Source organism: Culex pipiens, chromosome 1, assembly GCF_016801865.2.
Source record: "Culex pipiens pallens isolate TS chromosome 1, TS_CPP_V2, whole genome shotgun sequence".
Taxonomy (NCBI): domain Eukaryota; kingdom Metazoa; phylum Arthropoda; class Insecta; order Diptera; family Culicidae; genus Culex; species Culex pipiens.
In genome coordinates, this window is record NC_068937.1 from 119,219,255 (window position 1) to 119,246,238 (window position 26,984).

The window sequence follows — 26,984 nt, forward strand, 5'->3', positions numbered from 1 at the left end:
GAATGGGACGTTTCGCCGAATTGGCAAATAATCGTATAATAAATATATAAAATGGACACAAATTGTATTAAAATATTTTGAAAAAGTATAATGTCCCTAAAAGGTGATTTTTCAATCTTCCTAAAAAAAAATGTATTTTTTTGTTTCTTAGTATTGTTTATGCATAAACAATACTTAGTATTGTTTATACATAAACAATCGCTTAAAAAATAATCTAGATGAAAAAAAATCTGCGGGTTTTTGCATTCTTTCAAACTTAAGCAGTTATTTAATTTCAGCATACAATTTCTGTGAGTTTTTGCATAAATTTCTGTTAGTTTTTTGCATTATTGTTTTAATATATCATTTGAATTATTTCTGTGAGTTTTTGCGTTCTGTTAACCATGAGCAGTTCTTTTAATTTTCTGCTTATAATTTTGATAAATTTCTGTTAGTTTTTGCATTCTTTGTTTTTTAAGCATATTATTTGTATAATTTTTGTAAGTTTTTGTATTCTTTCCAACATGAGCAGTTCTTTTGATTTTCAGCATAACATTTTGAAAAAATGCCGGTAGTTTTTGCATTCTTTGTTTACTGAGCATATTGTTTAAATTATTTATGAGAGTTTTTGCATTCTTTCAAACATGAACAGTTCTTTTATTTTCTGCTCATAATTTTGAATATTTCTGTTTGTTTTTGCATTCTTTGTTTTTTAAGCAAATTATTTTTATAATTTTTGTGAGTTTTTGCATTTTTTCAAACATGAGCAGTCCTTTTAATTGGCTGCTTTGCTTATAATTTAGATTATTTCTGTTTGTTTTTGCATTCTTTGTTTTTCAAGCATTTTTTTTGTATAATTTTTGGGAGTTTTTGCATTCTTTCAAACATGAGCAGTTCTTTTGATTTTTAGCATAACATTTTGGAAAATTTCTGTAAGTTTTTGCATTCTTTGTTTTTTAAGCAAATTTTTGTATAATTTTTATGAGTTTTTGCATTCTTTGAAACATGAGCAGTTCTTTTGATTTTCAGCATAACATTTTGGAAATTTTTTGTTAGTTTTCGCATTCTTTGTATTTGAGCATATTTTTTAATTATTTCTGTGAGTTAGTTTTTGCATTCTTTCAAATATGAGCAGTTCTTTTAATCGGCTGCTTATAATTTAGATTATTTCTGTTTGTTTTTGCATTCTTTGTTTTTCAAGCAAAATATTTGTATAATTTTTGGGAGTTTTCGCATTCTTTCAAACATGAGCAGTTCTTTTGATTTTCAGCACAACATTTTGCAAAATTGCTGTTAGTTTTTGCATTCTATATTTTTGGTATACTTTTCAAATATTTCGGTGAGTTTATGCATTATTAGTTTTTTAAGCATATTATTTCTATAATTTTTGGGAGGTTTTGCATTCTTTCAAACATGAGCAGTTATTTTGATTTTTAGCATAACATTTAGAAAAATTTCTGTTAGTTTTTGCATTCTTAATTTTTTAAGCAAATTATTTGTATTATTTCTGTGAGTTTATGCATTCTTTGAAACATGAGACGTTCTTTACTTTTTTAAATTATTATATTATTATCTTGCCACTCCTTCTCAAGTTTGCATGAGTGAATTACAAGATGGCACTGCAGCGAACAAATAGCATAAATTATACAAAAAAGTTAATTTTTATTCGATTCGGCGAAACGTCCATTCGGCGAAATGACTTTCGGCGAAACGTACCATTCGGCGAAACGACATTCGGCGAAATGACCGTCGGCGAAACGACATTCGGTGAAACGTACCAGATCCAGAAAATAGGACACTTGCAAGAAACCAGATCTATACAGTTCTGATCAAGATAATTCGAATGATCTAACAGAACTACGGATGTAGTTAGTTGTGCTCCTTCCAGGATGTTCGTAACCTGGATGTCAACCGAAGAGCACGCATGTTCTTAGGTATCAATCCTTGGCCTGCAATTTGTTTCTTAAAACTTTTATCAAACATTTTTTCCGGCCTGCCAATGCTTCAAGAAAATCAGGTCTGGCCCGCAGGGCCTAAATGTTAGGCACCCCTGCTGTAGAGTAACATTTATGAATTTTTTGCACCCTTTTTAGTACCATTTTAGTAAATTTCGAATGGTTTTTCGGTATGTTTCGTCCAACAGGAATTACAACGAATTACTAAATGAATCATGTTATTTCGAAACATAAAAATAAAGAACGACCCCAAACATTCAACGCCCACCTTACCTGCACCGCTACCCCCGCTCGTTCCGCCGTCATCCCCTCACGACTGCTGCTTGAACTGGCACGCCTTCACCGCAATCAACTGCAGCAGCACAAAGATCGGCGAAAAGACCTCGCTGTACTCGAGCCCACTCTGGCCGGACAGTTTCATGCACACCAGATACTTGAAGCCGGCGGTCAGCAGCAGCACGTGGATGCTCCAGGACAGCCGGTGCAATGCCTGCCGGTGCTTGTTCCCCAGGTACATCCGGATGCCGACGATGACGCAAAAGTACGCGTTACAAAAATCACCACAAAAGAGGGGCGAAAACATGAGCAACCACTCGCTGGTGCTGATCGGGGTGGCCGCCAGCGTTCCGGTGGTCACTTTGACCGTCAGAATGATGGTGAACACGAGAAAGGCCAGCAAATTGACCAGCATCTCGAACTGCGTTATGCCGATCCATTTGACGACGTCGAGCAGTTTGAAGTAGGTCTTGATTTCGACCTCGTCGGTCATCTTCCGGCTGCCGCTGGTGCTGCTGCGTGACGGGGCTATCTTGGCAATGGTGTCGGATTTGCTCGACGCGGGCGGGAGCAGCGATTCCAGGGGCGTTTCCGGAAGGAGCGCTATGCTTGCGGGATGAATGGTGGGAGGTTTAGGCCGCGCCGGTGCTGGCCGGCTTCAGCTTAACGGTACGATACAGTCGGACGTGCAGACAGGAGTTCATTCGGCGCTGCTCGCCGAAATCATCGTCGTCCTTTAGCGGGTGGAGATCGTCTGCGAGTGAAACAATGATGAATTTCTGTGCGCTAATCTGCCGTTCTACGCATAATTGTCCCATGTCATTTTTGGTCGGTTCTGACTTTTTGTCATTTTTAGGTTTAGTTTGACGATCACTTTTCGAAAAACACATAAAATCTAGTACTTTGTTCGGAAACTCATTGAAAACAACACCAAGTCTGTTTGTCCCATCGTTAAACTTCTACGCATAATTGTCCCACCAAGTATTTTCTTGCACGAAATGATCCGTTTTACGACGTATTTTGCCTTATTTACCTATTGTATACCAAGAGAATTCAAAATAAGAGTGATAAACTGCTAACTGGCATGGTTAGGGACTTATGGGGTGAATGGGGACCCACGGGACAATTATGCGTAGAAACACAAAAAACGGACGAAAAATTTCAATCGCGTTTTTCTCAGTTGCACTTTTTTGAACATGGGACAATTATGCGTAGAACGGCAGTAATGCAGTTAAGACTATTTTACCAGTTACGGTTATCGTGGAAGTGTTGACCTCGTAATCAAAAGCGTCCGGATATTCTGCCTTAACTTTGAGGGCGAGATTGATGCCGCGGTTGATGGCGCGACCCGTGCAGTGCAGGAACACCTCTCCGATGGACGAATTCAATATCTCTAGACAGCGCTTGAACTGCAACTGCAAAAAAAAACATCAATATTTTTAAACTGACCACTTCCCTAATGATCCCTCCCGGAACCTACCACAAAGTCCGACTTGTACGTCACGTAGATGTCGTTCTCCCGCGTGTAATACTTTGGCAGAACCCGTTTCTTCAGCACGTGCCGATCACTGTTCTTGCGTCCAGATCCGGCAGAACCGTCCGGTGCCGCCGGAGCACTACGATCCGATTTGTTGCCACCACCACCACCGGAAGTGGGCGCCGCCGATCTTTTGGAGTTGTTATTACTGTTGTTGTTCTTACCGCGGTTCGCTGCTGCGTTGGCCTTTACAGGGGCACTTTCGTCGCGCGCAACCGGGGCCGCTCCGTCACTCATTATACGCACACTGCCACCGGGAGCTGGAATCCCATCGGTTTGGCGGAAGTTTTCGACGTGAAATTAGGGAACTGCGGAACCACGGCACGAATAAAGAGGAAATGTTTACAAAACAGTGCGAAATCGAGAGCGGAGGCAAATGTCAAAAATGTTCAAGATTGCCTCATGGTGTAGGTGAAAACTGTATGATATGATATGTGTCGGAGTATTATTAGCGTTGATGATTTCAGAGTCGGAGTTCTTAAAAAATAATTCATAAAGAATAAAGTTGTTCCCTGCTAAATCAAATTTAAACTCATGATATCTTTGAAAAATCAAAAAATCGTTGAGGTACCAAACAACGGCAAAAGAGAAAAAACATCAAATTTATGGGTTAAATCCTAGGTTAAATCCCAGTTAAACTTTAATGCAGGAGTACCTAGGTTAAATCCCAGTTAAACTTTAATGCAGGAGTACCTAGGTTAAATCCCAGTTAAACTGTAATGCAGGAGTACCAAGGCCTATCGCAATTTAATCAATCAACTCATATTTAGGCCGAGATGAGAGCTCAAAATTCACTTATTTACTAATTTAATAAATTAGTTATTTTTGATTTTTTTTTAAATTCAAAATTTTAGAAATTTAAAATTTCAGAATCTTTGATTTTCAGAATTGGGTCCTAAAATTAAGCCTAAATTTGTGATATTATTGTACACAACGGTATCGCTTATTTTTCTGAGTACAATGACCTTGTACGACCGCATTTTTAAATCAATTTTGAAAAATTAACTTCGCGGCCCTTCTTGACAGAAAAGGTACTACTTGACAGCTCGTTCCAAGGGAACCATGGTTGATCCATCGAAAAATTTTGTCTTGCCATTTTTTTTTGTTTTGCATCAAAATAGAAAAAAAAGTGATCAGAAATGGTTTTTATCGTGTTTTTACCGTTGTACATAAATATTTACATAGGGCTTTACTGCCCATGATCGCATAAATGTCCCATATGCATTTTCATCACTTTTGAGTTATTGATGCAGTTTGGTTCAAAATCGTGTGATTTTTCAAAAGAACCTATAACATCCAGTACTTTGTTCTAGAAATCAGAACGAAATCCTGTTTTTTCGTGAAAACTTAACACGTAGCCTTATGTGTGGGACAGGGCCCTATTGTAGATCTTCAGAATTTTAGAATTTAAGAAATTAAGGTCGTTGATGGAGTCTTTCACTTTTGGGACAATGACTGCACATGATGGTTCTGAATTCAGGGTCCAGAATACATTGATTGATACATTCTGAATCAAGATTTGAATGCTTTTCTAAAACAAAGAAATTATTTTGATTAGATAACGCCCCAAGCACTTTACTTGTCATTATTAAAAATAGAGTCCTAAACTGCCGTTCAACGCATAATTATCCCATGTCAGTTTTGGAGGATTTTGACTTTATGACATTTTTAAGTTTAGTCTGATGTGTGGTTTAAGAAAAACACTTAAAATCTGGTACTTTGTTCGAAAACTCATTAAAAACAACACCAAGTCTGTTTGTCCCATCGTTAAACTTCTACGCATAATTGTCCCACCAAGTATTTCTTACACGGAATCATTAGTTTTACTGAGCATTATGTCTTGTTTACCTGTTGAATAGCAAGATAATCTCAAATAAGGGTGATAAACTGCTAACTGGGGCGATTAGGGACACACCTTCGGTATATTTTTGAAAAATAAAATACAAATACAAAGGGCGAATAGGAACCCACGGGACAATTATGCGTAGAAACACAGAAATCGGTCGAAAAATTTCATTCGCGTTTTTCTCAGTTGCACTTTTTTGAACATGGGACAATTATGCGTAGAACGGCAGTAAAGCCCTATGTAAATTTTTATGTACAACGGTAAAAAACACGATAAAAACCATTTCTTATCACTTTTTTTTTATTTGAGGACTCTGAAAGGCATCGACTCTGAAAGGCGATCGGCCATTAGGCGGCCATGTTTGTTTTAGAAAAAAATCAAATCTTGATTCAGAATGTTTCATTCAAAAAATTGTTTTCTTTGTGTTGTTTGTAGAAGCATTTTACCATATAGTGATTATTTTTTTTTTAATTTCAAAAATTTCTGGACGTTCGAATGCCATTGCAATGGTTAAGTGTCTTTAAGAGGCAGTATTTGTAAATATTGCTCAGTTTGTTCTAGAGGTCGTATCGAGATGCTCCGATTTGGATGAAACTTTCAGCGTTTGTTTGTTTATACATGAGATGAACTCATGCCAAATATGAGCCCTCTACGACAAAGGGAAGTGGGGTAAAACGGGCATTGAAGTTTGAGGTCCAAAAAACATGAAATCTTAAAATTGCTCCCATTTCCGTAAAACTTCATCAATTCCAACTCTCTTAAATGCATTCGAGAGGTCTTTTGAAGCACTTCAAATTGTGCCATAGACATCCAGGATTGGTTCGACTTTTTCTCTTAGCTTTTGCAAATTACTGTCCAAAATGGATTTTTTTAAAACCCTTATATCTTTTTGCAACAGCCTCCAACACCCATACTCCCATAGGTCAAAAGATAGGTAATTACATGGACTAAAAACATACGGTAATAACTTTTTGGCCAATCGCAGTTTTTCTCATAGTTTTTTTATTTTTCTAGAACAAACATTTTACAACGTTAGTTTTTGCCATGTAGGCCAAGAAGACGGTACTTTTTGGTCTCAATTTTGTCATATTCGGAATCCTCGGACAATTTCACGTAAGTTAGAAGTATTGGAGTTGTAAATTTGATTGGAAAAATTGCCATTTAGAATGAATTAAAATATTTTTTAACAATTTGTTGGATTAGGGGTAAAATAGGTTTTCGCCTACTTGATACAGCATTTGACGTATTGATCATAGGGTAAATAAGATCTATTTCTTTTTTCAAAAATGTTTTATTTATTTTTTAAATCAAATTTACAACTCCAATACTTCTAACTTACGTGAAAACGTCCGAGGATTACGAATATGACAAAATTGACACCAAAAAGTACCGTCTTCTTGGCCTACATGGCAAAAACTAACGTTGTAAAATGTTTGTTCTAGAAAAATCAAAAAACTATGAGAAAAACTGCGATTGGCCAAAAAGTTATTAACGTAGGCTTATAGTCCATGTAATTACCTATCTTTTGACCTATGGGAGTATGGGTGTTGGAGGCTGTTGCAAAAAGATATAAGGGTTTCAAAAAAATCCATTTTTGACAGTAATTTGCAAATGCTAAGAGAAAAAGTCGAACCAATCCTGGATGTCTATGGCACAATTTGAAGTGCTTCAAAAGACCTCTCGAATGCATTTAAGAGAGTTGGAATTGATGAAGTTTTACGGAAATGGGAGCAATTTTAAGATTTTTCATGTTTTTTGGACCTCAAACTTCAATGCCCGTTTTAGCCCACTTCCCTTTGTCGTAGAGGGCTCATATTTGGCATGAGTTCATCTCATGTATAGACAAACAAACGCTGAAAGTTTCATCCAAATCGGAGCATCTCGATACGACCTGTTACACATTGGTGAAAAACTCGCTCTTAATAAAACTAATAATAATAATAAATTCTGGACGATGAATTCAGAACCATCATTGACAGCCATTGCCCCAAAAGTGAAAGACACTATCTACGACCTTAATGCAAAACAAATAAATAGACAAGGCAACATTTTACGATGGAATGTTGTCTTGTCAATTTATTTATTTTTTTGCATTAAAATGAAATAAATCGTGTTTTTTTTACCGTTGTACATAAAAATGTACATGGAACCTATTGGTTTATCCGATAACCCCAGAAAATGTATTACAAAAATTAAAGTGGCCAGCCCAACTGCGTTGTGTTTACCACAGAGAATTTTCTTAGAACGGATCACATTTTACAAAACCTACAGGGGAGGAAGGATGCGTGGACATACCGTACCAAACGCTCTAATTTATAATTGCATTAGTGTCTAGTGTGATTACATTAAAAACTTTATACACAAGAAAATATTATGTAATTGGATAATCCTCACTGAGACATTACTCTTTAGAAACCTAGCGAAATGAAGCGACGTTTGACAAAATATTCAAAGATAGTTCAATAACTTAATAATGTAGGCTTTCTTTCAACAAACTTTTCCACAGCAAGCTTAACCAGAAAGCACACCCCGTTTATTCCGAGTAGCCTTTCTCCCCCTCCCACCGATCGCTCCCGCAAGCTATCCCCGGTTGACCTGGATATGAAACTTACACGACGGCATGGTTTGCACCTCGGCCGTCACCACGCTCGTGATGCCCAGATTGGCCAGACTACCCCGCACCAGCCCGCACGTAAACGCGACAAACTTGGGCGCGTGCTCCAGGTACTGCGACCCGGCCGACAACCGCGTCAGAAAGCGGAACGCATTGTCCTGCAGCACGTACACGCCCTGGTGGTTGGTCCGCAGGTTGTCGATCTGCTTGCGGTAAATCGAGCTCCAAAAGTCGGTGCAGATAAACTTCATCGTGTCCAGCTCGTCCTTGAAGCGGGGCCACTCGCGGGTGAGCCGTTCGATAATCCGGTACCCGGTCGTGTAGCCGATGTACTCCAGCGCGGACAGGTCGTTTTCCTTTTGTGGAGAGGGGTGGATGGGGTGTTATTCTTTGCTTGGAAATAACAGTTTAATTAATTTGATGGGATTACCTTGTCACCCTCCTTGTTCAATGTGTAGCTGACAATCTCGGAGTGCAAATACTCGAAAATAGCTTCCTCTGCCATTATTTTACAAGTAAATTTAGGGAAATTTTAGATTCTTCAGGAATTTTGCACTTTCCAATCACTTTGTTTTGACTTTTCCTCAATTTTTATCAACATCTGTTTACTTGCTGGGCAGTGCTGCAAGATTTTACGCGAGCCAAACAATTTATTTGCAGCGGCACGAAAAAAGAAACGTCAAACGAAGCAGAAAGAAATCAAAACAAAGATGGTTCCCAAGTGAAAAGTTGTTTCTCCCTTCAAAGTGGTGAAAATTTCGGAAATTTTGCATGAAAAGTGCTGCAAGAATGGTGAAAAATAGCCGGAGTCGCTGCCCGTCGGTGAACCTCATCGCTTCCGGTTTGATATTGTTGGTTTGCTGCGTTTTACAAACCACAAATGGTGAGCAAAGTTTTGGTTACGCCTCAAGGTAGGCAACGCATGATAACAGTATCGATCGATTTTCAGCGGGTCAGCTGCACGAGAATCTGAAGCACTACGAAACGCTGCACGCGGACCAGCTGACCCATCGGATTACGAAGCGGGGCGCGAAACCGAGCAGTCATCCGTTCAACACGATCAAGGAGGTGGAGTTCAAGGTGCTGGGACGGAACTTCCGGTTGATTTTGCACCCGCACAAGGACGTCCTGCACAGCAATTTCCGGGCGTACTCGGTGGACGGAAGTGGGGCGGAATCGATCGTGCATCTGGACCATGATAACTTCTTGAGGGGCCGCGTCTTTGGGGAGGTTCACTCGCAGGTAAATGCCCACTTGGAGGACGGGATTTTGACGGCGTCGGTGTTCCTTCCGGACGAGACGTACCACATTGAACCGTCGTGGCGGCATTTGGACCACCTGAGTGACCGGCACATGATCGCGTACAAGGCGTCCGATATCAAGTTTAGCTGGGACCAGGTTGATGCCGTCGGTGGTGAGATGGGTGGAGTGCCGAAGACTTGCGGTTACGTGAAGGAGGGCTTGGAATTGGAAGTGAATGATGACGACGATGATGAAGATGGCGATGAGGAGGAGGATGGGGAGCGTCCAGATCCGGATGATATTCCGTCGGTTTGGACCGCGGCCACGGTGTCGGCGGCCGAGCAGAAGTCACGCAAGAAACGGCAGGCCGACCAGTACGAGTACACCCCGACGAAGACGCGCTGTCCGCTGCTGCTCGTTGCGGATTACAGATTCTTCCAGGAAATGGGCGGAAGCAACACCAAAACTACCATCAACTATTTGATCAGTCTAATCGATCGGGTGCACAAAATCTACAACGACACGATCTGGCAGGACCGCACCGATCAGGAGGGCTTCAAGGGCATGGGCTTCGTCATCAAAAAGATCGTGGTGCATTCGGAACCGACGCGGGTTCGCGGCGGTGAGGCGCACTACAACATGGTGCGTGAAAAGTGGGACGTGCGGAACCTGCTGGAGGTAAGTTTCGGTGGAATGGAACGAAAACACGGACACGTATCGGAACATGGAATGTACTGAAGTTTACTGATGGATGCTGAACTGAACCGTGTCGCAGCTGTCGACATGAAGCTGTGGCCAAATCAATAAGTATCAAGCTTTGGCGGTTTGTCGAGACTACTCACGTGTCCATCAGTAATCAGTTTGGATCACCACCCCGAAACAAACTAGTTGTAAATGTTTGTAGTTCCTCTAGACTGCCTGAACTTGATAATGATTGATTTTGACGAACCTGAACCTTCTTCTTTCGATCTGCGTAGATCGCCGGTTGAACATTTAGTTGAATTTAATCCCACAAATCGCAACTCTAATCTACTGCACGCTGCTTCTGGAATTTGGAACCAATTAACAACAACAAAAAAAGGTATTCTCCCGCGAGTACAGCCACAAAGACTTTTGTCTGGCTCACCTGTTCACCGACCTCAAGTTCGAGGGTGGCATTCTAGGTCTGGCGTACGTGGGCTCTCCCCGGCGTAACTCCGTCGGCGGCATCTGCACACCAGGTGCTCTAAGAAGTGTTCTAGTTTCAGGTTTTCTCTCTTTCAGCAATGGCGTCTAACATTTCCACCTTGAATCCTTCCAGAATACTTCAAGAACGGTTACACGCTGTACCTTAACTCGGGGCTGAGCAGTTCGCGGAACCACTACGGCCAGCGGGTCATCACGCGGGAAGCGGATCTCGTGACGGCGCACGAGTTTGGCCACAACTGGGGCTCGGAGCACGATCCGGACATTCCGGAGTGTTCACCGTCGGCGTCGCAGGGTGGCAGCTTCCTGATGTACACCTACTCGGTCAGCGGGTACGACGTGAACAATAAAAAGTTCTCGCCCTGTTCGCTGCGCTCGATCCGGAAGGTGCTGCAGGCAAAGTCGGGCCGGTGCTTTTCCGAGCCGGAGGAGTCGTTCTGTGGGAATTTGCGCGTTGAGGGGGACGAGCAGTGTGACGCTGGGTTGCTAGGAACGGAGGACAACGATGCGTGCTGCGATAAGAACTGCAAGTTGAGACGGAACCAGGGCGCGGTTTGCAGTGATAAGAATTCGCCGTGCTGTCAAAACTGTCAGTTTATGATGGCCGGGGTCAAGTGTCGTGAGGCGCAGTACGCCACGTGTGAGCAGGAGGCACGATGCAGCGGAAATCACGCGGATTGTCCGAAAAGTCCGCCGATGGGCGATGGGACCATGTGCCAGGAGCGGGGACAGTGTCGCAACGGGAAGTGCATTCCGTACTGCGAGACGCAGGGTCTGCAGAGTTGCATGTGCGACACGATGACGGATGCGTGCAAGCGGTGCTGCCGGCAGAGCATCAACGAGACGTGCTTCCCGGTGGAACCGCCGGATGTGCTTCCGGACGGGACGCCGTGCATCCAGGGCTTCTGCAACAAGGGGATGTGCGAGAAAACCATCCAGGACGTTGTAGAGCGGTTCTGGGATATCATCGAGGAGATCAACATCAACAAGGTGCTGCGGTTTCTGCGGGATAACATCGTCAGTAAGTATAGAACAAGGCTTGTTGATGTCAAGCATTTCTGGTTCCCTCAACAAACGCAGGGTTCCGAAAAAAAGATCCAGTAGCAAGTTTGTACTGATTTGACGTTTCCTGAAGGAGCCAAAAAGTTTTTTTGTGTCAATGCTTGCAAACGACAATACGTTACCTCAATGTTGATTAACATTGATCTTTTCAAGGTTAATCAAACGGCAGGTAACATATCGTCAACTGTCAAATTACACACGTGAAAATCGGTAATGAAACAATTCCCCAACCTCTAGTGGCGGTAGTGATGCTAACGGCCCTGTTCTGGATCCCAGTCAGCTGCATCATATCGTACTTTGACCGAAAGAAGCGAAAAGAGGATTGGAAGGAGTACGAGTGGAGCCAGAAGCTGGACCTGATTCACCCGAGCGATCGTCGCCGGGTCATTCACATTAGGTATTTTTGATGTTTTTTTTCCCGATGGAATGATTAAATTAAACGCGTTACTTTTTTAAGGGTTCCCCGTCAGAAAATAACAGTCGCCCGGATGTAGACGAACCTGACAAACTGCCATCGGAAGAATCGATTCTTCCCCCAACGTACCCCCCAGTAGTGTCCCTCTCTCACAAAATAAAACTCAAATTTATGTCGAAAAAGTTCCGTTCCGTGTATTACTTGTCCGCCTTATCACCTCCCCCACTCATGTACTTCCACTTTCCGTCCGCGTCCAGCGTCTTTCCCCGCCGCAGGGCTTCCTCGCGGCCAACGTCACGCAGCGCAGCTCGCCGTTCCTTCCGCGTGCCGCTGGTTTGCTGCACCATGTTCATGTACCGCCGCCGGAACGTGTCCACCATGGCCTGCGCCAGCTCGTACGAGTCCAAATCCTCGACCCGGTCGGAGACCTTCTCGTAGGTGAGCAGGCGGCGCGCGCTGTACACCGTCAGCGTTTGCTCCGAGTTGGCGACCAGCTTGAGGCACTTGTGACGTGGCAGCATCTCATCGGTAAAGTCCTTTCGCAGCACCGGAAACCAACAGACTAGCCGACCTCCCAGCTTGAGGTAGCGCGCGCTAAAGTTCATCAGATCGCGGTACAGCTGATCGAACTGGTACGGCGAGGTGGACGGATAGTGGACGACGCCCTCGTTCAGGCAGGTTGCCCGCCGTTGCGTCTTGAACTCGATGCACTCGGTGGCCTCGCGGATTCCGTAGGGTGCTGGAAAGAATATATCTAGCTGTGAGTCGCTTCAAACTAAAGGAGCTATTACACTACCGCAAACAAACAAACTCGCACTTTTTCGTGTTTGATAGTTTGCTAAACTCGCAAACAAGGCAAAATGTATGCAGGCTGATGTTTATACAAAAACTTCCAGACAAACTGTCAAAAAGTGCGAGTTTGTTGGTTTGTTTGCCGTAATGTAATAGCTCCTTAAGAAGCTGATCGATACACTTACGATCTGTAATGATGCTGTCAAACATCAGGTTGGTGTTCCAAATGCTACGTGAAAAGTCCGATATAAGCACGTCCACAAACCGATCTTGGCAGCCGTACTGCTTCAAGTTGGCGTAGATGTTTTCGTCGGCTTCGCGCACCTTTTGGTTGACCCGCGTAGGTTTAGATTTCCCATGAACCGTCATGTAATCGATGTCGCTCCCAAGCACGTACGCGCCAAATTTGGCCGCTGCCACCAGCAGCGATCCGGAACCCACGAACGGATCCAGCACCAGGTCACCCTGCCGAACCAATCCCTGGTTGGCCATCAGTAGCGATAGCTGCGGATCCATCGAGGTGTTCCCGATGAATTTACGCTTCTTGAGCGAAATCTCGTTGATCATGTCACGCCGCCCATCGGCTACCCATCGGCCAAACAGCACGTCCAGCGGAGCCTCCGGAACGTTCATCGGATCCAACCCCCAAAACTCGATGTACCAAAAGTGAACGTCCGGTGTTTTCAGGTTTACCGGACCGGTCACCGGCAAATAGTGCAGCGTTTCAATTTTGGCCACCTTTTCCGCCTGCGAGAAGTGCTTATTGTACGTCTCAACGGTGACCTTGAAGCTACGGTCCTCGCGGAACAACGGACCCAACGTGGCCATATTGGATTTAATGTAACCGTTCAGCTGTTCGTGGAACGCTCCAAGCAGATTGGTGTGCGACCACAGCTCGAAAATGCACCGCAGTGACATCGACCGGGAGGCCAACTTGCGGGCGTCCTCCTCACCCTGGAGTTCCACGACCCAGAACGGATTCTCCGGACGGTGGTTTTTGGCAGTGTTCATCGGAATGTTCCATACTCGTAACAGTGAGGCGATTTCCTGAGGGGGAATATTGAACTTAGTGTTACAACCAATGCGCCATGGGTTTCCTATGTACATAAGACCATTTGACCATTAGCATAGCTCATCGCTAACCAGATTGTCACAGTCACATTTCGGTTAAAGTCACCTTAATTAAATAAACAACAACTTACGGCCTGCCGGAAGTCCACGTGCTCCTGGGCGAACCATAGAACATACTTTTTCCACGATGAGGCCATTCCGAGGCGGATTTGTAGGGTGATATCCTGAACATGAACTGATATGTGCACCGAATCGACTCGAGCACGTTGGTTTGTTTACCAACATAACATGTGCAGTGGCGTCTTTCTTTTTTTAAGGGGAGGGTCTTTGCTTGATATCTGTCCTGTTCAATTTTAAAGGCACACACACGCACGGTACCTTCAAGGAATCCAGAAAGAGCGCAGAACAAAAGAGTTAGGGTGTAAGCGATAGATCGCGGGGTTCAAAATGCTGGCTCCGATAAACACAAAAATTGACCTCGTTCATTTGACAACAATTGGTGTCAAACCATCGGGGTTTGAGTGTACTTGAAAAAGGAAAAAAAAACTTTCACGAACTGGGTTTCTGGCATCACGGGCATAACTACAGCTTTGTGTACAGCGGTACCGACTGCCGGAGCATAGTGACAGTTGGCTTGTTTATGTAAACAAGTTCCACTTGAAATTCGGGAACTTCTTGAAGCACTTCAAAAAGTTAGAAGAATCACTCGCGAGTTAAAAGTGAACCGAAATCACGTTATTCCGACTTTTCCGCCCAGTAAACCAGCAGCGCCATGACTTCCTTTACCGAGATCAACTTTGCAGCGGTATGCCGTGCGTGCATGGCCAACACGGATACGCTCCTCTCGGTAGCTTCTCCGCTGGACGCAGACGAAAGCAGTCCGATAACGGACGTAATCGAGGAGTTAACGGCGATCCAGGTCCGGACGGGAGACGGTCTGCCGGAGAGCGTTTGCGAGCGGTGCGTGCAGGAGTTGCGACGCTTCGTGGAGTTTATCCGACAAGTTCGGCTCACGGATCGATCGCTGAGACAGTTGTTCAAGGCGAGTCGTACCGGGAGCGAAAGCAAGAAGCAGCCGCTGCTGGAGATTCAAAAGGTGGAGGTGGACGAGGACAACGGCGTGGAGGAGTATCTGGAGTATGAGGAAGTCATCTGGAAGGATGACGAGGAAGATCACCACGAGGAGCTGATTTTTGAGCTGAAGATGGAGTCGGGATCGGACGTGGAGTTTCAGGGATTCGAAGAATCGCTGGAAGAGACCAAGAGCGTTGAGAGGGTAAGCAATATGCGACCGGTCACGGGAAGGGGAAAACCACTGAGTGGCAAACGGAAGAAGAAGTCAACGAAACCGAACGGATCTGCGGAGGCAGGAGGTGCTGAAGAGATGGACGATACCGAGCGAGAAATGTTCCAAGTGCTGGAGCGCCAAGAGGGACAGTTAATGTGCTGCGGTTGCTACCAGGTATTTGATACTGAGGAAGAGATGGCGGAGCATTCGGCGGGACATGCCAGCAAAGCCACCATCAATGTGCAGAAAAAGTTCGTTTGTCCGACCTGTGCCCGGCGGTATACTTCATCCGTGGCCTTGGAAGCGCACCGAAAGCACAAGAAAGCTACCAAAATCTACGAATGTATTCGATGTCGCGCAAGAATTGTTGACCCGAAGCGTCGCTACCAGCATGCTCACAACCATCCCGAGCGTGAAGTTATCCAGTCGGAGTATCTGGAACCGATACGGGTCATGCCCCGGTATGGGCCCGAAACTCGAATCTGCTGTGCCACCGGATGTCGGAAGGTGTTCGAAAACGAAACCGACATGATTGCGCATGCCCACGAAGATCATAGCACAAACAAGATCGAGTACGACCTGCCAGCGCACCGGGACAAACCTCACGAGTGCTCGGTTTGCTTTAAACGGTTCCTCACGTATCAATCGCTGCTTTTTCATCAGAAGCGACGGTACAGGCGCGTTGGCTCGCTCCGCCAGTGCTCACTTTGCGGAAAGCATCTAACAAGCGCCCAACAATTGGCCTCCCACGAACGCATGCACCAGAACCTCCGACCCTTTGAGTGTCAACTCTGCTCGAAGGGATTCGCCTCGGCGGCCTATCTCAAAGCTCACATGCTGAGTCATTCCACTGCAAAACCGTTTGTTTGCGCCACCTGTGGAACCGGCTTCCAGCGCAAGGGGTCGCTGCAAAAACACGAAGTCATCCACATGGACCAGCTTCCGTTCCAATGTCAACACTGTCCGAAGGCGTTCCGTCTGAAGGCCCGGCTCGACCTTCACATGCGCACGCACACCGGAGAGCGACCGTACTCTTGCAGGTTGAACAATATTTGTTACGATTGTGAACTGATCTATCCTAACCGGAGTACTTTTTACTTTTCACAGATATTGCGAAAAGACATTTGCGGACCATACCAACAGGCATCGGCACGAGATGGGGCACACGGGTGAGTAAAGTTAAGATAAAGGTTTGAATTGGTTTAGGGAGCTCAAAACTGGCAAAAAACCAAAACGAACCGATTTTACGGGTTAATCCCATTTAAACTTCAAAGTCAAAGCGCCAGGTCCTGTCGCAACCAATTAAACTCATATTTGGGATTCAGGCTCAGTACACCTAATTGAATCATGATCTGAAATGTCCGTAGACCCTTTGTCACGCTTTTCGTATACTTATAACACGCAATGTCACACCTGCTCAGACTCCCCCTCCCCCCTATAACGTGACATACTTTATGGATGACGCCTTTCCAAGAAAACATTTTTGTGTTGTTTGAAAGATACTTACCAGCTTTATTAAATGGTTTACTTTTACATGTACATTTATATCGTTTTTTTTATATCGAATTATTTCTTCAGATCACCTAGAAAATCATACTTAGAAGCCTAAACTCAGCTTCAATTCAAAATTTTTAAAAAAATATCTTCATTCATTAGTATTTAGATTAGTCTATTCCAGCATCCATTTTTCACAAGATACAACCTGAAAAAAAAGTTATTATCGTATACCCGTGTCAGGTAAAAAAATACCGCTCATTTTGCTCAATGAGCAAAACACGAGCGCGAGCGCGAGCGATGAGCATTTTCGCTCATAAAATATATGAGCATTCATGAGCACGAGCAAACGTGAGCCAGCTCGCTCCTCCTCACGAATGAGCGAACAATGCTCGCTAATGAGCGCATGTGCGCTCAATTTCGCAAAACTGGCTGTCTACCCGTAGTTGGATTTGTAAAAAAAAAACTGATGCAAACTGGCCCCTGTTGACAAAGGGAAAAAAACCATCTGAACAGTGTTGCTAATGAGTGACAAAAAAGCTATTTTTTGATTATCTCTGCACCAAAAACATCCGAAAGTATAGCGACCGTCACTATAGCTTGTGAGATCTCTTTTTGTGTTTCGTGGTGCCCAGCGATGGCATTCTCTCTCTATCACTCTCCTCCCCTTTTCTTCGACTACGCGCTCTCACCGCTGAGTCTCTCAAACTCTCCGAAAACTGCAATGTAAGCACGCGGGACGGCGATTAGGAGCCAACCACGCATGACGTCCCGTTAACACTGGAACGCCCAACGCATGTCCAACTTACACGGACGCCCAAGCCTCCCAAAAAAGTTGGAACGGTAACTTCAACTCGTTGGTTCTCGGTTATAACATACCCAATCAAGACGATTCTTTTTCCAGTGATTTGTTAGGATGTCTAGATGATCCTAGAACTTTGCAGAACTTAATTTGATCAAATCTGTAATTTTTGCGACCAAAAACATCGTTCCAACTTTTTCAAAAAGACTGCCTCCGCGGAATTTTCGGCGAATTTTTTTTTGCACGCGAAAAAAAAAGTTGGAACGATGTTTTTGATCGCAAAAATTACAGATTTGATCAAATTGAGTTCTGCAAAATTCTAGGATCATCTAGACATCCTAACAAATCACTGGAAAAAAGAATCGTCTTGATTGGGTGAGTTATGCCCGAGAACCAGCGAGTTGAAGTTACCGTTCCAACTTTTTTTGAGCCTTGGGCGTTGGAATGTTAAACTGCGTTTGCGAAATTGGTTTTGTGGCGGCTTTTGTGGTTAAACGCTGTTGCGGTACACTGAGGAAAAAGAATGTAAGATTTTCATAAGACTACATCTTATGTGCTGCCTGATTTGAGTATCCACTAGGCTCTCGCGATTTTCATAGACAATCTTATGACCGTCACTATAAATTCATATGGTTATAACTAAACTTTACTTATGTATTTGGTCCACTGTTGATAGACAATGGACTTCATAAGAAATTCTTATGGAATTCATCTGTAATTTTTCAATGGTTTTCGCGTATGATGCTAGTGTGATTTTTTTTGACATTTCAAGATGGCGAAAGGACGGATCGAGCAGACAATTTTAAACGCTCGCTACTCCAAATCGCCCCGTAGTTCGTTCCGGTAACTAGTGGAACTATACCCTTTCTCAGCCTATTTCTATTATCGGCCTATCAGCACTTTGATCATGAATTACAGCTTTCATAAAGTGTTTTTGACTGTTCCAAAGTAATAAATAGCTCAAATAAAAGTGAGCAAGCAAGTCTCCATTGTTGATACATCTGAAATGTTGATTAAATAGCGGGAAACGGCAAAAGTGATTAGAATTGGTCGAACGGCTTAGAGTGATTAAAATGGGTATATTTCCCCTACTTCACAAATCTGCCGCCGCCGCTATGAGTTTTACCGCGACCTCCACTGCCGTTCTACGCATAATTGTCCCATGTCAGTTTTTGACGATTTTGACTTTATGCCATTTTTAAGTTTAGTCTGATGTGTACTTTTAGAAAAACACATAAAATCTGGTACTTTGTTCGGAAACTCATCAAAAACAACACCAAGTCTGTTTGTCCCATCGTTGAACTTCTACGCATAATTGTCCCACCAAGTATTTTCTTACACGGAATAACTAGTTTTACTAAGCATTATGCCTTGTTTACCTGTTGTATAGCAAGAGGATCACAAATAAGGGTGATAAACTGCTAACTGGGGCGATTAGGGACACATAGGGCGAATAGGAACCCACGGGACAATTATGCGTAGAATCACAGAAATCGGTCGAAAAATTTCAATCGCATTTTTCTCAGTTGCACTTTTTTGAACATGGGACAATTATGCGTAGAACGGCAGTCCAAGACACAGGTAAGTTCTGTGGCGGGTGTTTCGTGGGTTTTGGTTCGAAGTTGAATATTTAGTTTTGGTATTTTAGGTAATATCAATGGCCGTTGGTTCCGCCGGTGGTCCTCCCCAGCATCCTCCAGAAGAATCCGGAGAATAGCATCGGTGAAAACAGTTCCGAGCAGCGGTCGAAGGTTTAAGTTTGATTGACGCGGTCATGCTGAAGGTGGTGGCCATCCGGCAGAACATGCCGAATCACCAGCAAAAGACGATTAAACCGGAGGCAGCGTAAACCAACAGGACGACGAGTAGCGAAAGGAAATAAAGTTTTGGTTATATTACGATAGTTTAAAAATATATACGTTTAAAATTTAAATAAATTTTTGTTTTCATTGAATTAAAAATAAGAAAAAATGGGTATAAAAAACAATGTTTATTAATATAATCTCCATGAGCATTGCCATATATTCTGTACACAATTCATCTATGAATGTCATAAGATAACTCAATGGAAATCTTAATTGACGGCTTTGTCAAATTTCCCCTCCCAGCCATAAGAAAATCTTATGACATCCGAATAAAATCCTGATGTCGAAAGGTCATAAGACGTTCTTATGGATTTTGCCAGTACTTTTTTCTGAGGATTAGGATGATCGTGGAAGCGGGAATGAGAGAGAAAAGTAAAATGTCAATCGCGAGTGTGTAAACACATAAACGCGTTCGGCTATGTTCGGCGCAGGGAATATCAATCGAGAAATTAAAAAGAGAGATGTGAGCCGGTAACACAGAGTTAAACTTTCGCCACTGTCATGGTAAACTTCACAGAAGCTTGACAGAAAGTTTAACTCCATGTTGCACTTTGCAGTTCTCATATGTTTTCTGTTCTATTTTGTTCTCAGTTACCAATTTTTACAATTTAAACAACTTATTTTGAAAAACTTAAAAAAAAACTAGCTCTCCTTATTGATTTGTTTATTATTTTCTTGCTTGCAGCTTTTTAGCAGCTGAGCAATTCTCTACCAAAACCGGAAATGGATTTTATTTGTATTTTTTGATTTGGCTCAAACTTTGTGGGGGCCTTCCCTATGACCAAATAAGCTATTTTGTGTCATTGGTTCACCCATACAAGTCTCCATACAATTTTGGCAGCTGTCCATACAAAAATGGTACGTAAATATTCAAACAGCTGTAACTTTTGAATTAATTTTCTGATCAATTTGGTGTCTTCGGCAAAGTTGTAGGTATTGTTGAGGACTATTGAGAAGAAAATAGGTACACGGTAAAAAAATTTGCCGATTTTTTAATTAACATTTTTTTCACAAAAACTCAATTTTCCAAAATACGTATATTTTGATTTTCGAGATTTTTTGATATGTTTTAGGGGACAAAAACCCGAAACTTTTGAGCCATAGAGAAACATGGTCGATTTTCAATGTTAAAACATGAAACATTCGTAAAATTTTCCGATCTTTTCGAAAAAAATATTTTGAATTTTTTAAACCAAGACTAACATTTTAAAAGGGCCAAACATTGAATATTACGCCCATTTAAAATGTTAGTCTTGATTTAATTTTTTTTAATTTTCGTTCGAAAAGATCGGAAAATTTCACGAATGTTTCATGTTTTAACATTGAAAATCGGACCATTAGTTGCTGAGATATCGACATTAGAAAATGGTGGGCTGTTTGGGTGAGACTTAGAAAACTTCAATTTTCGTGTTTCTTTTTGTTTAAGCCGCTGTATCTCATCAACCAGAGGTCCAATCTTCAATGACTCTCAGACTATTTTATAGCAAATTTTCTGAAATTTAAAAAAAATATTTTTAGAAATGGTTAAAAATCGAAAAACTGCAAATATTTCGCTAAAATCAATTTTTCGTTGGCTATATCTTAAAAACAGAGCCTTTTATCAAAAAATCTGTAAAGTACTTTTCGATTGGAAATTCAATTTTACATAAAAAAATTACGTCAAATTTGTTTTTGCATGCAATTCCGATTTTTTCCAAAAATCACTATTTTTTTCGAAATTTTTTGGCAGATTTTTTGACCATATTTCTTTATGGCTCAAAAGTTGCGGATTTTTGTCCCCTAAAACATGTCAAAAAATCTCGAAAATCAAAAATTAAGTATTTTGGGAAATTGAGTTTTTGTGAAAAAAATGTTAATTAAAAAATCGGCAATTTTTTTTCCGTGTACCTATTTTTTCTCAATAGTCCTCAACAATACCAAGTTGTAGTTGTAGGCCGAAGACACCAAATTGATCAGAAAATTCATTCAAAAGTTACAGATATTCGAATATTTACGTACCATTTTTGTATGGACAGCTGCCAAAATTGTATGGAGACTTGTATGGTGAACCAATGACACAAAATAGCTTCTTTGGTCATAGGGAAGGCCCCCACAAAGTTTGAGCCAAATCAAAAAATACAAAAAATAAAAATGGTTGAAATCAGCCGATTTTGTAGAGAGTTGCTCAGCTGTATTTTATCGTCTTCAACGCATAAGATGCGCGATGGAAATATATGCCGTTCACCTTTTAAGATTCCGCTAAATAGTTTTTTTTAATTTTTTACACACACAGGAATCAAACCGTACAAGTGCACGTATTGCGACAAAACTTTCATCACTCGTCGACTGCAGAACGACCACGAATCCGCTGTTCACGGTAAGAATAAGAGAAAAAATGTAGTGTTTCAGTTGACTAAAATTTACTTTTCTTCCAGCCGCTGTCATCATCTTCACCTGTAACGTCTGCATGGCCACATTCAACAACAAGAAACTATTCCGAGAACATCGTCAGTTGCATTTCGAGTAACAGTTTCCAAGGTTTAAATTGATTATGTTATTAGAGAATAGAGGATCCGCAAACAAGTTGATGTATCACAGTACAAATTGAGTTTTTAAAAATATCATTCGGAAATCGAATAACGAGAAAGCCTTTCTCTCACCAGCAGGATATTATTTATCGACGTCCTTCCCGTCCCCCTGCGCAGACGACGACATGACACAGACAAACGTAATCCCCCCCAACGCATTCCCCTTCTTGTCACCGTCAACGTCCTTGTTTGTCGTGTCCTTTCGATCACCCCCCCTCCCTCTCCGTCTCTTGCAACGCAGGGCGGAGATTGATGATGCGTGTCCTGAGCAGGACGTCGGTTGCTGCTGCTGCTGGTACTGGCGGGGCTGATCGGATGATTGACAGGGCCAGTCCGGAACACGAAAACGTTGAGACGATTAATCGTCCGCTTCCGTCTTGGTCGTCCGCCTTGCTAGAATGAAAAACCTTCCTTTGCTCACACAAAAAATAGAAACATGCAAGTAAAGTATTATTCCGGGCGTTTTGTAAACATCGTGTTCCCCGGTGCTCGTTTTCCGCTTGTTTGTCCAAAAGTTCATAAATTTTACTTGCGCGCCACCAAGCGAGCGGATGATGACGGCGACGCACCACCGGCAAAGGATTTGGGGCAGGGTGGTCACACCACAGTATGTGCTAAAACGGCCTAGGTCACCTTAATGACGGTTCTAATTTTTAATCCATCCCCTAAGTATAATACAGTCTATAAAAACCAAAAAAAAAACAATTTTTACAATCAGGTAGTTGCAAAATTTTGTCCGTAGGTTTGATAATCTTGGAACAAGAAGACAACAACTTTCTTGGTTGCTATGCACCCTTAAAGGCATCGTCGTCCTTAATAAAACAATTTTAAATAAATACTGTCCAGACTAGATTATCTGAAGGCCTCGGATAAAATTCGCTCGGATAATCGAATCACAAAAAATATTCCTTTTCGTTGTCTTATTTTTGATTTTCGAGCTGTGAATACGATAGTGATACCTTTCATTAAGGCTCTGGAAGGCATCATTCCAAATCGGCCATTTGGCGGCCATGTTTGTTTTAGAAAAACATTCAAATCTTGATTCAGAATGTTTCAATCAAAAATGGTTTTCTTTGTATTGTTTGTAGAAGCATTTTACATATCGTGATTATTTTTTCATTGCAATTTACTATTTCTGTACCCTGTATTCAGAACCATCATTGACAGTCATTGTTCCAAAAGTGAAAGACACCTTCTACGACCTTATGATTGTTTTGCTAGTAGAAGTCATGATTGGAAATATATTTTTTTTTTTTTCATAAAATTATTTTTATTAGGTCCTTTTCGGTACTGGGACCTGGTTAGGACCGAGTCGGCTTTTGTAATTACATTTGACTTAATAATTACAGAGGAATTGGAAATATATATATACAGCAATTCCCCACGAAAACAGCATGGAAAAAAACAAAAGTGCTCGGATCGGACTCAAAATTTTTGTGGGAGTTCCCTGGCCGAAATAATTAGACCCGTATTTTTTTGTTTGGCCATTAGGGTGACCTACGCCGTGTTAGGGTGGTCTGAAAAATTGCCATTTTCGTCGATTTTCGCAAAAACCACTTTTTTCGAAAAATCATAACTCCTCGCCATTTTAACCGATTTCAATTGTCTTATACGTAAATGAAAGGTGATAAGTTGGCCTTTCAAAGAAAAATAATAAGAAGTTTCAAAAATCTAGCCTAACATATGAAAAGGGCGTATGCAACTTTAAAATGCCGTTTTGACGGTGTCTGGACCAAAGAGCCTATGTCTGGAAATAATTTTATCGGATTCCCCGGACATTTTTACATAACATGCTAAAAAATGGGAGGAGTTCATTAACAGGATTCCGAGATATGATTTTTTGAAAATAAAATCCATGTTTTCTGACGCGCCGCGCGCAAAAACCGGAGAATGACGAAATTGGCAAAAAATCAACTTTTTTCACTAAAACTGCGATAACTTAAAAATTTCAGCGATGACCTATACATGTCTGGGTACCAAAAGTTGCGTCTTTTAATTACGAAAATTTTGGTACCCAGACATCTATAGGTCATCGCTGAAATTTTTAAGTTATCGCAGTTTTAGTGAAAAAAGTTGATTTTTTGCCAATTTCGTCATTCTCCGGTTTTTGCGCGCGGCGCGTCAGAAAACATGGATTTTATTTTCAAAAAATCATATCTCGGAATCCTGTTAATGAACTCCTCCCATTTTTTAGTATGTTATGTAAAAGTGTCCGGAGAATCCGATAACAATATTTCCAGACATAGGCTCTTTGGTCCAGACACTGTCAAAACGACATTTTAAAGTTTCATACGCCCTTTTCATATGTTAGGCTAGATTTTTGAAACTTCTTATTATTTTTCTTTGTTAGGCCAACTTATAACCTTTCATTTGCGTATAAGACAATTGAAATCGGTTAAAATGGCGAGGAGTTATGATTTTTCGAAAAAGGTGGTTTTTGCGAAAATCGACGAAAATGGCCATTTTTCAGACCACCCTAACACGGCGTAGGTCACCCTAATGGCCAAACAAAAAAATATGGGTCTAATTATTTCGGCCAGGGAACCCCCAGAAAAATTTTGAGCCCGATCCGAGCACTTTTGTTTTTTTCCATGCTGTTTTCGTGGGGAATTGCTGTATATAACGTCATGATTCGAATTCCCGGACGCTTCGAAACCCGGACACTTCATCTTGTTTTATCAATTATTTGGATATAAGTTCGCATTATGAATGTCAAAACTGTGTTATTTGATGAATTCCAACATCAACTTTCATTTTAAGTTTGTTTGAACGCTGTAGTTAAGGCCGATGCAAATATTTTCCAAAGTTTTTGTCCCTCGGCTCTGGCCGGGGTCGAGGGGGGGGCAAAAAAATAAAAAAATATAAATATTGAAATAACAAGCCATAGTTTCAACATTTGCATGGAAAAAGTGTTTTAAAATGCATTTTACACTAGTTCAGTTGTTTTGCAATCATTAGTTTTCAAAAAATTTAAGATTTGACAAAAACAAAAATTTTAGCGAAAAAAAAAAATTTGCTATTATAAACATCGACAATTTTCAAAAATTCAAAGGATTTTTAAATCAACCCAAACATGCTAAAAATGATTCTAAACGCAGGGGAATGCATTCTCAATTGATTTCAGCTAGTTTCACTTCAATTTCCATTGAAATTCTGAAGATTTTTGAAAAAATATTTTTTTTGCCCCCTGATTTTTCGGACCAACTTTGAAGGGGGGGGAGACAAAAACTTTAAATAAAATTTGTACCAGCCTAATGCCAAAACAATTAAATACAATTAAATTATAAGTTTACCAAAAATGCGAAACATTTCTCTTGAAATATTTCATAGGCTTTCGAAGCACCGGGAAGGCAATGCAGAAATTTATGGTTTCGATTTCCTTAAATTCTAGCTAATTTTTATATAAACTATCGATTGTTTTGATGTGAACAGCTAATTTGAGACCTAAAGAATGTCATTAACTAACATTTCAGTCCAAATTTGTGCGATTCATAAGTAAAATCGAGTGTCCGGAATTCGAAGCAAAAGTGTCCGGATTTTGAATCAGCTTTTATCAGTGTCCGGGATTCGAAGCACAACAAGTCATTTTAATTTTAAAATTCTGATTAAACATTGTTAGAAAAGACATATTTGTCATGCATTTTCTTGAAACTGACTGTTTATACTACATCCTTATGATATTTCTACATTTCCAACTTATTACATGATTTTTTGCCAGCTATAACAAAAATAATATGCTACTAAGTGTCCGGATTTCGAATCATTACGTTATATAAAAAAAATGCTTATAACTAGAAGAAAACAATTTTTTTTTACATTTACATTTTACATTTACATTTTAATTGGTTTTTCTGATAGTTTACATGATTTTGAGGCAAACTGCATAATTACCTCAAAATTGACGAAATTACATATGGGACGGACTAGCTTCGAGCGGCAGTCTTACTGATACGCAATTTTGATGGGAAAATTGGCATATTATTATCAGATCACAAATTTATTTTGAAATTTAAAAAAAGTGCGCCTGAGATAAACACATCATGCGATACTTAACAGAAAAATAAATTCAAGGTCGAGTAGCTTGAGTCTATCTTTAAATGTAAAAATTGGTTTTCCTAAATTGTTCGTTAAAAATGGTACATTGCAAACATATTGCATTCATTTAAATAAAGACTCGGATAATCGAATCACAAAAAATATTTTTCTTTTCATTGTCTTGTTATTGATTTTCAAGCCCTGAACTTTAAAGTCATGAGCTCGGTCTTGAGCAACATTTGAAAAGGGCGCATAAGCATTTTTACAGTTGGTACTATTTTGCAAAATCCGAGACAACAACAACTATCTAACAAGACCTGCAGAGTTGGAAGTAGAGATGGGCAAAAAAAAAGAACGAGTCGCTAAGACTCTAAATAGCATTCGTGCCAATATTTGAACACCACTCAAACGAAAATAAATCCTCCCAATTAAATTTAAGCGTTTATAGACTTAATCAATCAAATCATAATGAAGAAAAGAGATTGCAGTGTGTTTTGTCCAAATAAAATATCAGCATTAGTTCAATTTTGCCAGAAATAAACGCATTTTTTAATTAATAGGAATTTCTCCAAATCCTACATTTAAGTTTGGATACCATTAAATTATTCAAACGTTTAAGTTAGAGTAGAAATCTTGACATATAGACCTTTATTTCAAACTAGTTTCTTAAAAATAACCATTTCAGAAAAAAAAGAAAAAGGGCTAAAGAGCCGTTCGCGCTTTTTAATAACCGAACGAAAATGAGCGGCTCCTAAAAAAGAGCGGTTTTGCCCACCTCTAGTGGGAAGGTAGCTGGAGACGCCAGTTATTGTTCAACACTTCGAGTTCTGTGAAAAAGTTAAAATTTGCCTTAGAATTAGCAAAATTGTTCAAACTGTCAAAATGCTTATCTACCCTTTTCTCGTGTTGCTCCAGAAGTAATTATCATTTCGTTATTTTTAAGGCAATCAACCATTCAA

The 26,984-nt window shown here is 41.2% G+C and overlaps 5 protein-coding genes across 7 annotated transcripts; 1 reads left to right on the forward strand and 4 right to left on the reverse strand.

The window, feature by feature from the left end:
* Positions 1 to 2,135: 2,135 nt before the first annotated feature.
* LOC120421194 (transmembrane protein 203) lies at positions 2,136 to 2,724 on the reverse strand. Its single transcript, XM_039584399.2, has one exon. It carries the CDS (start codon positions 2,701 to 2,703, stop codon positions 2,245 to 2,247), a length of 459 nt encoding a protein of 152 aa, XP_039440333.1. The 5' UTR covers positions 2,704 to 2,724; the 3' UTR covers positions 2,136 to 2,244.
* Positions 2,725 to 2,822: 98 nt separating this feature from the next.
* Positions 2,823 to 4,109, reverse strand: LOC120421191 (ribonuclease P protein subunit p20). The gene is made up of 3 exons (XM_039584395.2): positions 3,691 to 4,109; positions 3,457 to 3,625; positions 2,823 to 2,964 (listed from the first exon to the last, which is right to left on the reverse strand). The coding sequence occupies exons 1-3, from the start codon at positions 3,982 to 3,984 to the stop codon at positions 2,843 to 2,845; spliced, it is 585 nt and encodes a 194-aa protein (XP_039440329.1). The 5' UTR covers positions 3,985 to 4,109; the 3' UTR covers positions 2,823 to 2,842.
* A 3,995-nt stretch (positions 4,110 to 8,104) lies between these two features.
* Positions 8,105 to 8,819, reverse strand: LOC120421193 (trafficking protein particle complex subunit 6b). The gene is made up of 2 exons (XM_039584397.2): positions 8,638 to 8,819; positions 8,105 to 8,563 (listed from the first exon to the last, which is right to left on the reverse strand). Exons 1-2 carry the CDS (start codon positions 8,710 to 8,712, stop codon positions 8,174 to 8,176), a joined length of 465 nt encoding a protein of 154 aa, XP_039440331.1. The 5' UTR covers positions 8,713 to 8,819; the 3' UTR covers positions 8,105 to 8,173.
* Positions 8,820 to 8,884: 65 nt separating this feature from the next.
* On the forward strand, positions 8,885 to 22,005 carry LOC120421188 (ADAM 17-like protease). 3 transcript variants are annotated; one of them, XM_039584389.2, is made up of 6 exons: positions 8,895 to 9,090; positions 9,157 to 10,127; positions 10,531 to 10,669; positions 10,750 to 11,655; positions 11,934 to 12,093; positions 12,154 to 12,295. In XM_039584389.2, exons 1-6 carry the CDS (start codon positions 8,979 to 8,981, stop codon positions 12,188 to 12,190), a joined length of 2,325 nt encoding a protein of 774 aa, XP_039440323.1. In that variant the 5' UTR covers positions 8,895 to 8,978; the 3' UTR covers positions 12,191 to 12,295. The 3 variants fall into 3 exon arrangements, with proteins under 3 accessions (XP_039440325.1, XP_039440326.1, XP_039440323.1); XM_039584391.2 differs by lacking the exons at positions 10,531 to 10,669; positions 10,750 to 11,655; positions 11,934 to 12,093; positions 12,154 to 12,295 and adding exons at positions 21,696 to 21,779; positions 21,838 to 22,005 and having other exon boundaries at positions 8,885 to 9,090; XM_039584392.2 differs by lacking the exons at positions 10,531 to 10,669; positions 11,934 to 12,093; positions 12,154 to 12,295 and having other exon boundaries at positions 8,887 to 9,090; positions 10,750 to 10,926.
* Positions 12,280 to 14,263, reverse strand: LOC120421189 (tRNA (guanine(10)-N2)-methyltransferase homolog). Its single transcript, XM_039584393.2, has 3 exons — positions 14,106 to 14,263; positions 13,089 to 13,950; positions 12,280 to 12,850 (listed from the first exon to the last, which is right to left on the reverse strand). The coding sequence occupies exons 1-3, from the start codon at positions 14,169 to 14,171 to the stop codon at positions 12,309 to 12,311; spliced, it is 1,470 nt and encodes a 489-aa protein (XP_039440327.1). The 5' UTR covers positions 14,172 to 14,263; the 3' UTR covers positions 12,280 to 12,308.
* Positions 22,006 to 26,984: the final 4,979 nt, after the last annotated feature.

Excerpts from the sequence above, each read along its gene's own strand:
- LOC120421194 (XM_039584399.2), bottom strand. The coding sequence starts at position 2,703 with ATGACCGACGAGGTCGAAATCAAGACCTACTTCAAACTGCTCGACGTC.
- LOC120421191 (XM_039584395.2), bottom strand. The coding sequence starts at position 3,984 with ATGAGTGACGGAGCGGCCCCGGTTGCGCGCGACGAAAGTGCCCCTGTA. Across the intron at positions 3,626-3,690 it reads CGTACAAGTCGGACTTTGTG|TTGCAGTTCAAGCGCTGTCT; the intron begins GTAGGTTCCGGG and ends TTTTTTTTGCAG. Across the intron at positions 2,965-3,456 it reads TTCCACGATAACCGTAACTG|ACGATCTCCACCCGCTAAAG; the intron begins GTAAAATAGTCT and ends TTTCACTCGCAG.
- LOC120421193 (XM_039584397.2), bottom strand. The coding sequence starts at position 8,712 with ATGGCAGAGGAAGCTATTTTCGAGTATTTGCACTCCGAGATTGTCAGC. Across the intron at positions 8,564-8,637 it reads TGAACAAGGAGGGTGACAAG|GAAAACGACCTGTCCGCGCT; the intron begins GTAATCCCATCA and ends TCTCCACAAAAG.
- LOC120421188 (XM_039584389.2), top strand. The coding sequence starts at position 8,979 with ATGAAAAGTGCTGCAAGAATGGTGAAAAATAGCCGGAGTCGCTGCCCG. Across the intron at positions 9,091-9,156 it reads CGTTTTACAAACCACAAATG|CGGGTCAGCTGCACGAGAAT; the intron begins GTGAGCAAAGTT and ends ATCGATTTTCAG. Across the intron at positions 12,094-12,153 it reads CGCCGGGTCATTCACATTAG|GGTTCCCCGTCAGAAAATAA; the intron begins GTATTTTTGATG and ends TACTTTTTTAAG.
- LOC120421189 (XM_039584393.2), bottom strand. The coding sequence starts at position 14,171 with ATGGCCTCATCGTGGAAAAAGTATGTTCTATGGTTCGCCCAGGAGCAC. Across the intron at positions 13,951-14,105 it reads ACGTGGACTTCCGGCAGGCC|GAAATCGCCTCACTGTTACG; the intron begins GTAAGTTGTTGT and ends ATTCCCCCTCAG. Across the intron at positions 12,851-13,088 it reads TGACAGCATCATTACAGATC|CACCCTACGGAATCCGCGAG; the intron begins GTAAGTGTATCG and ends TATTCTTTCCAG.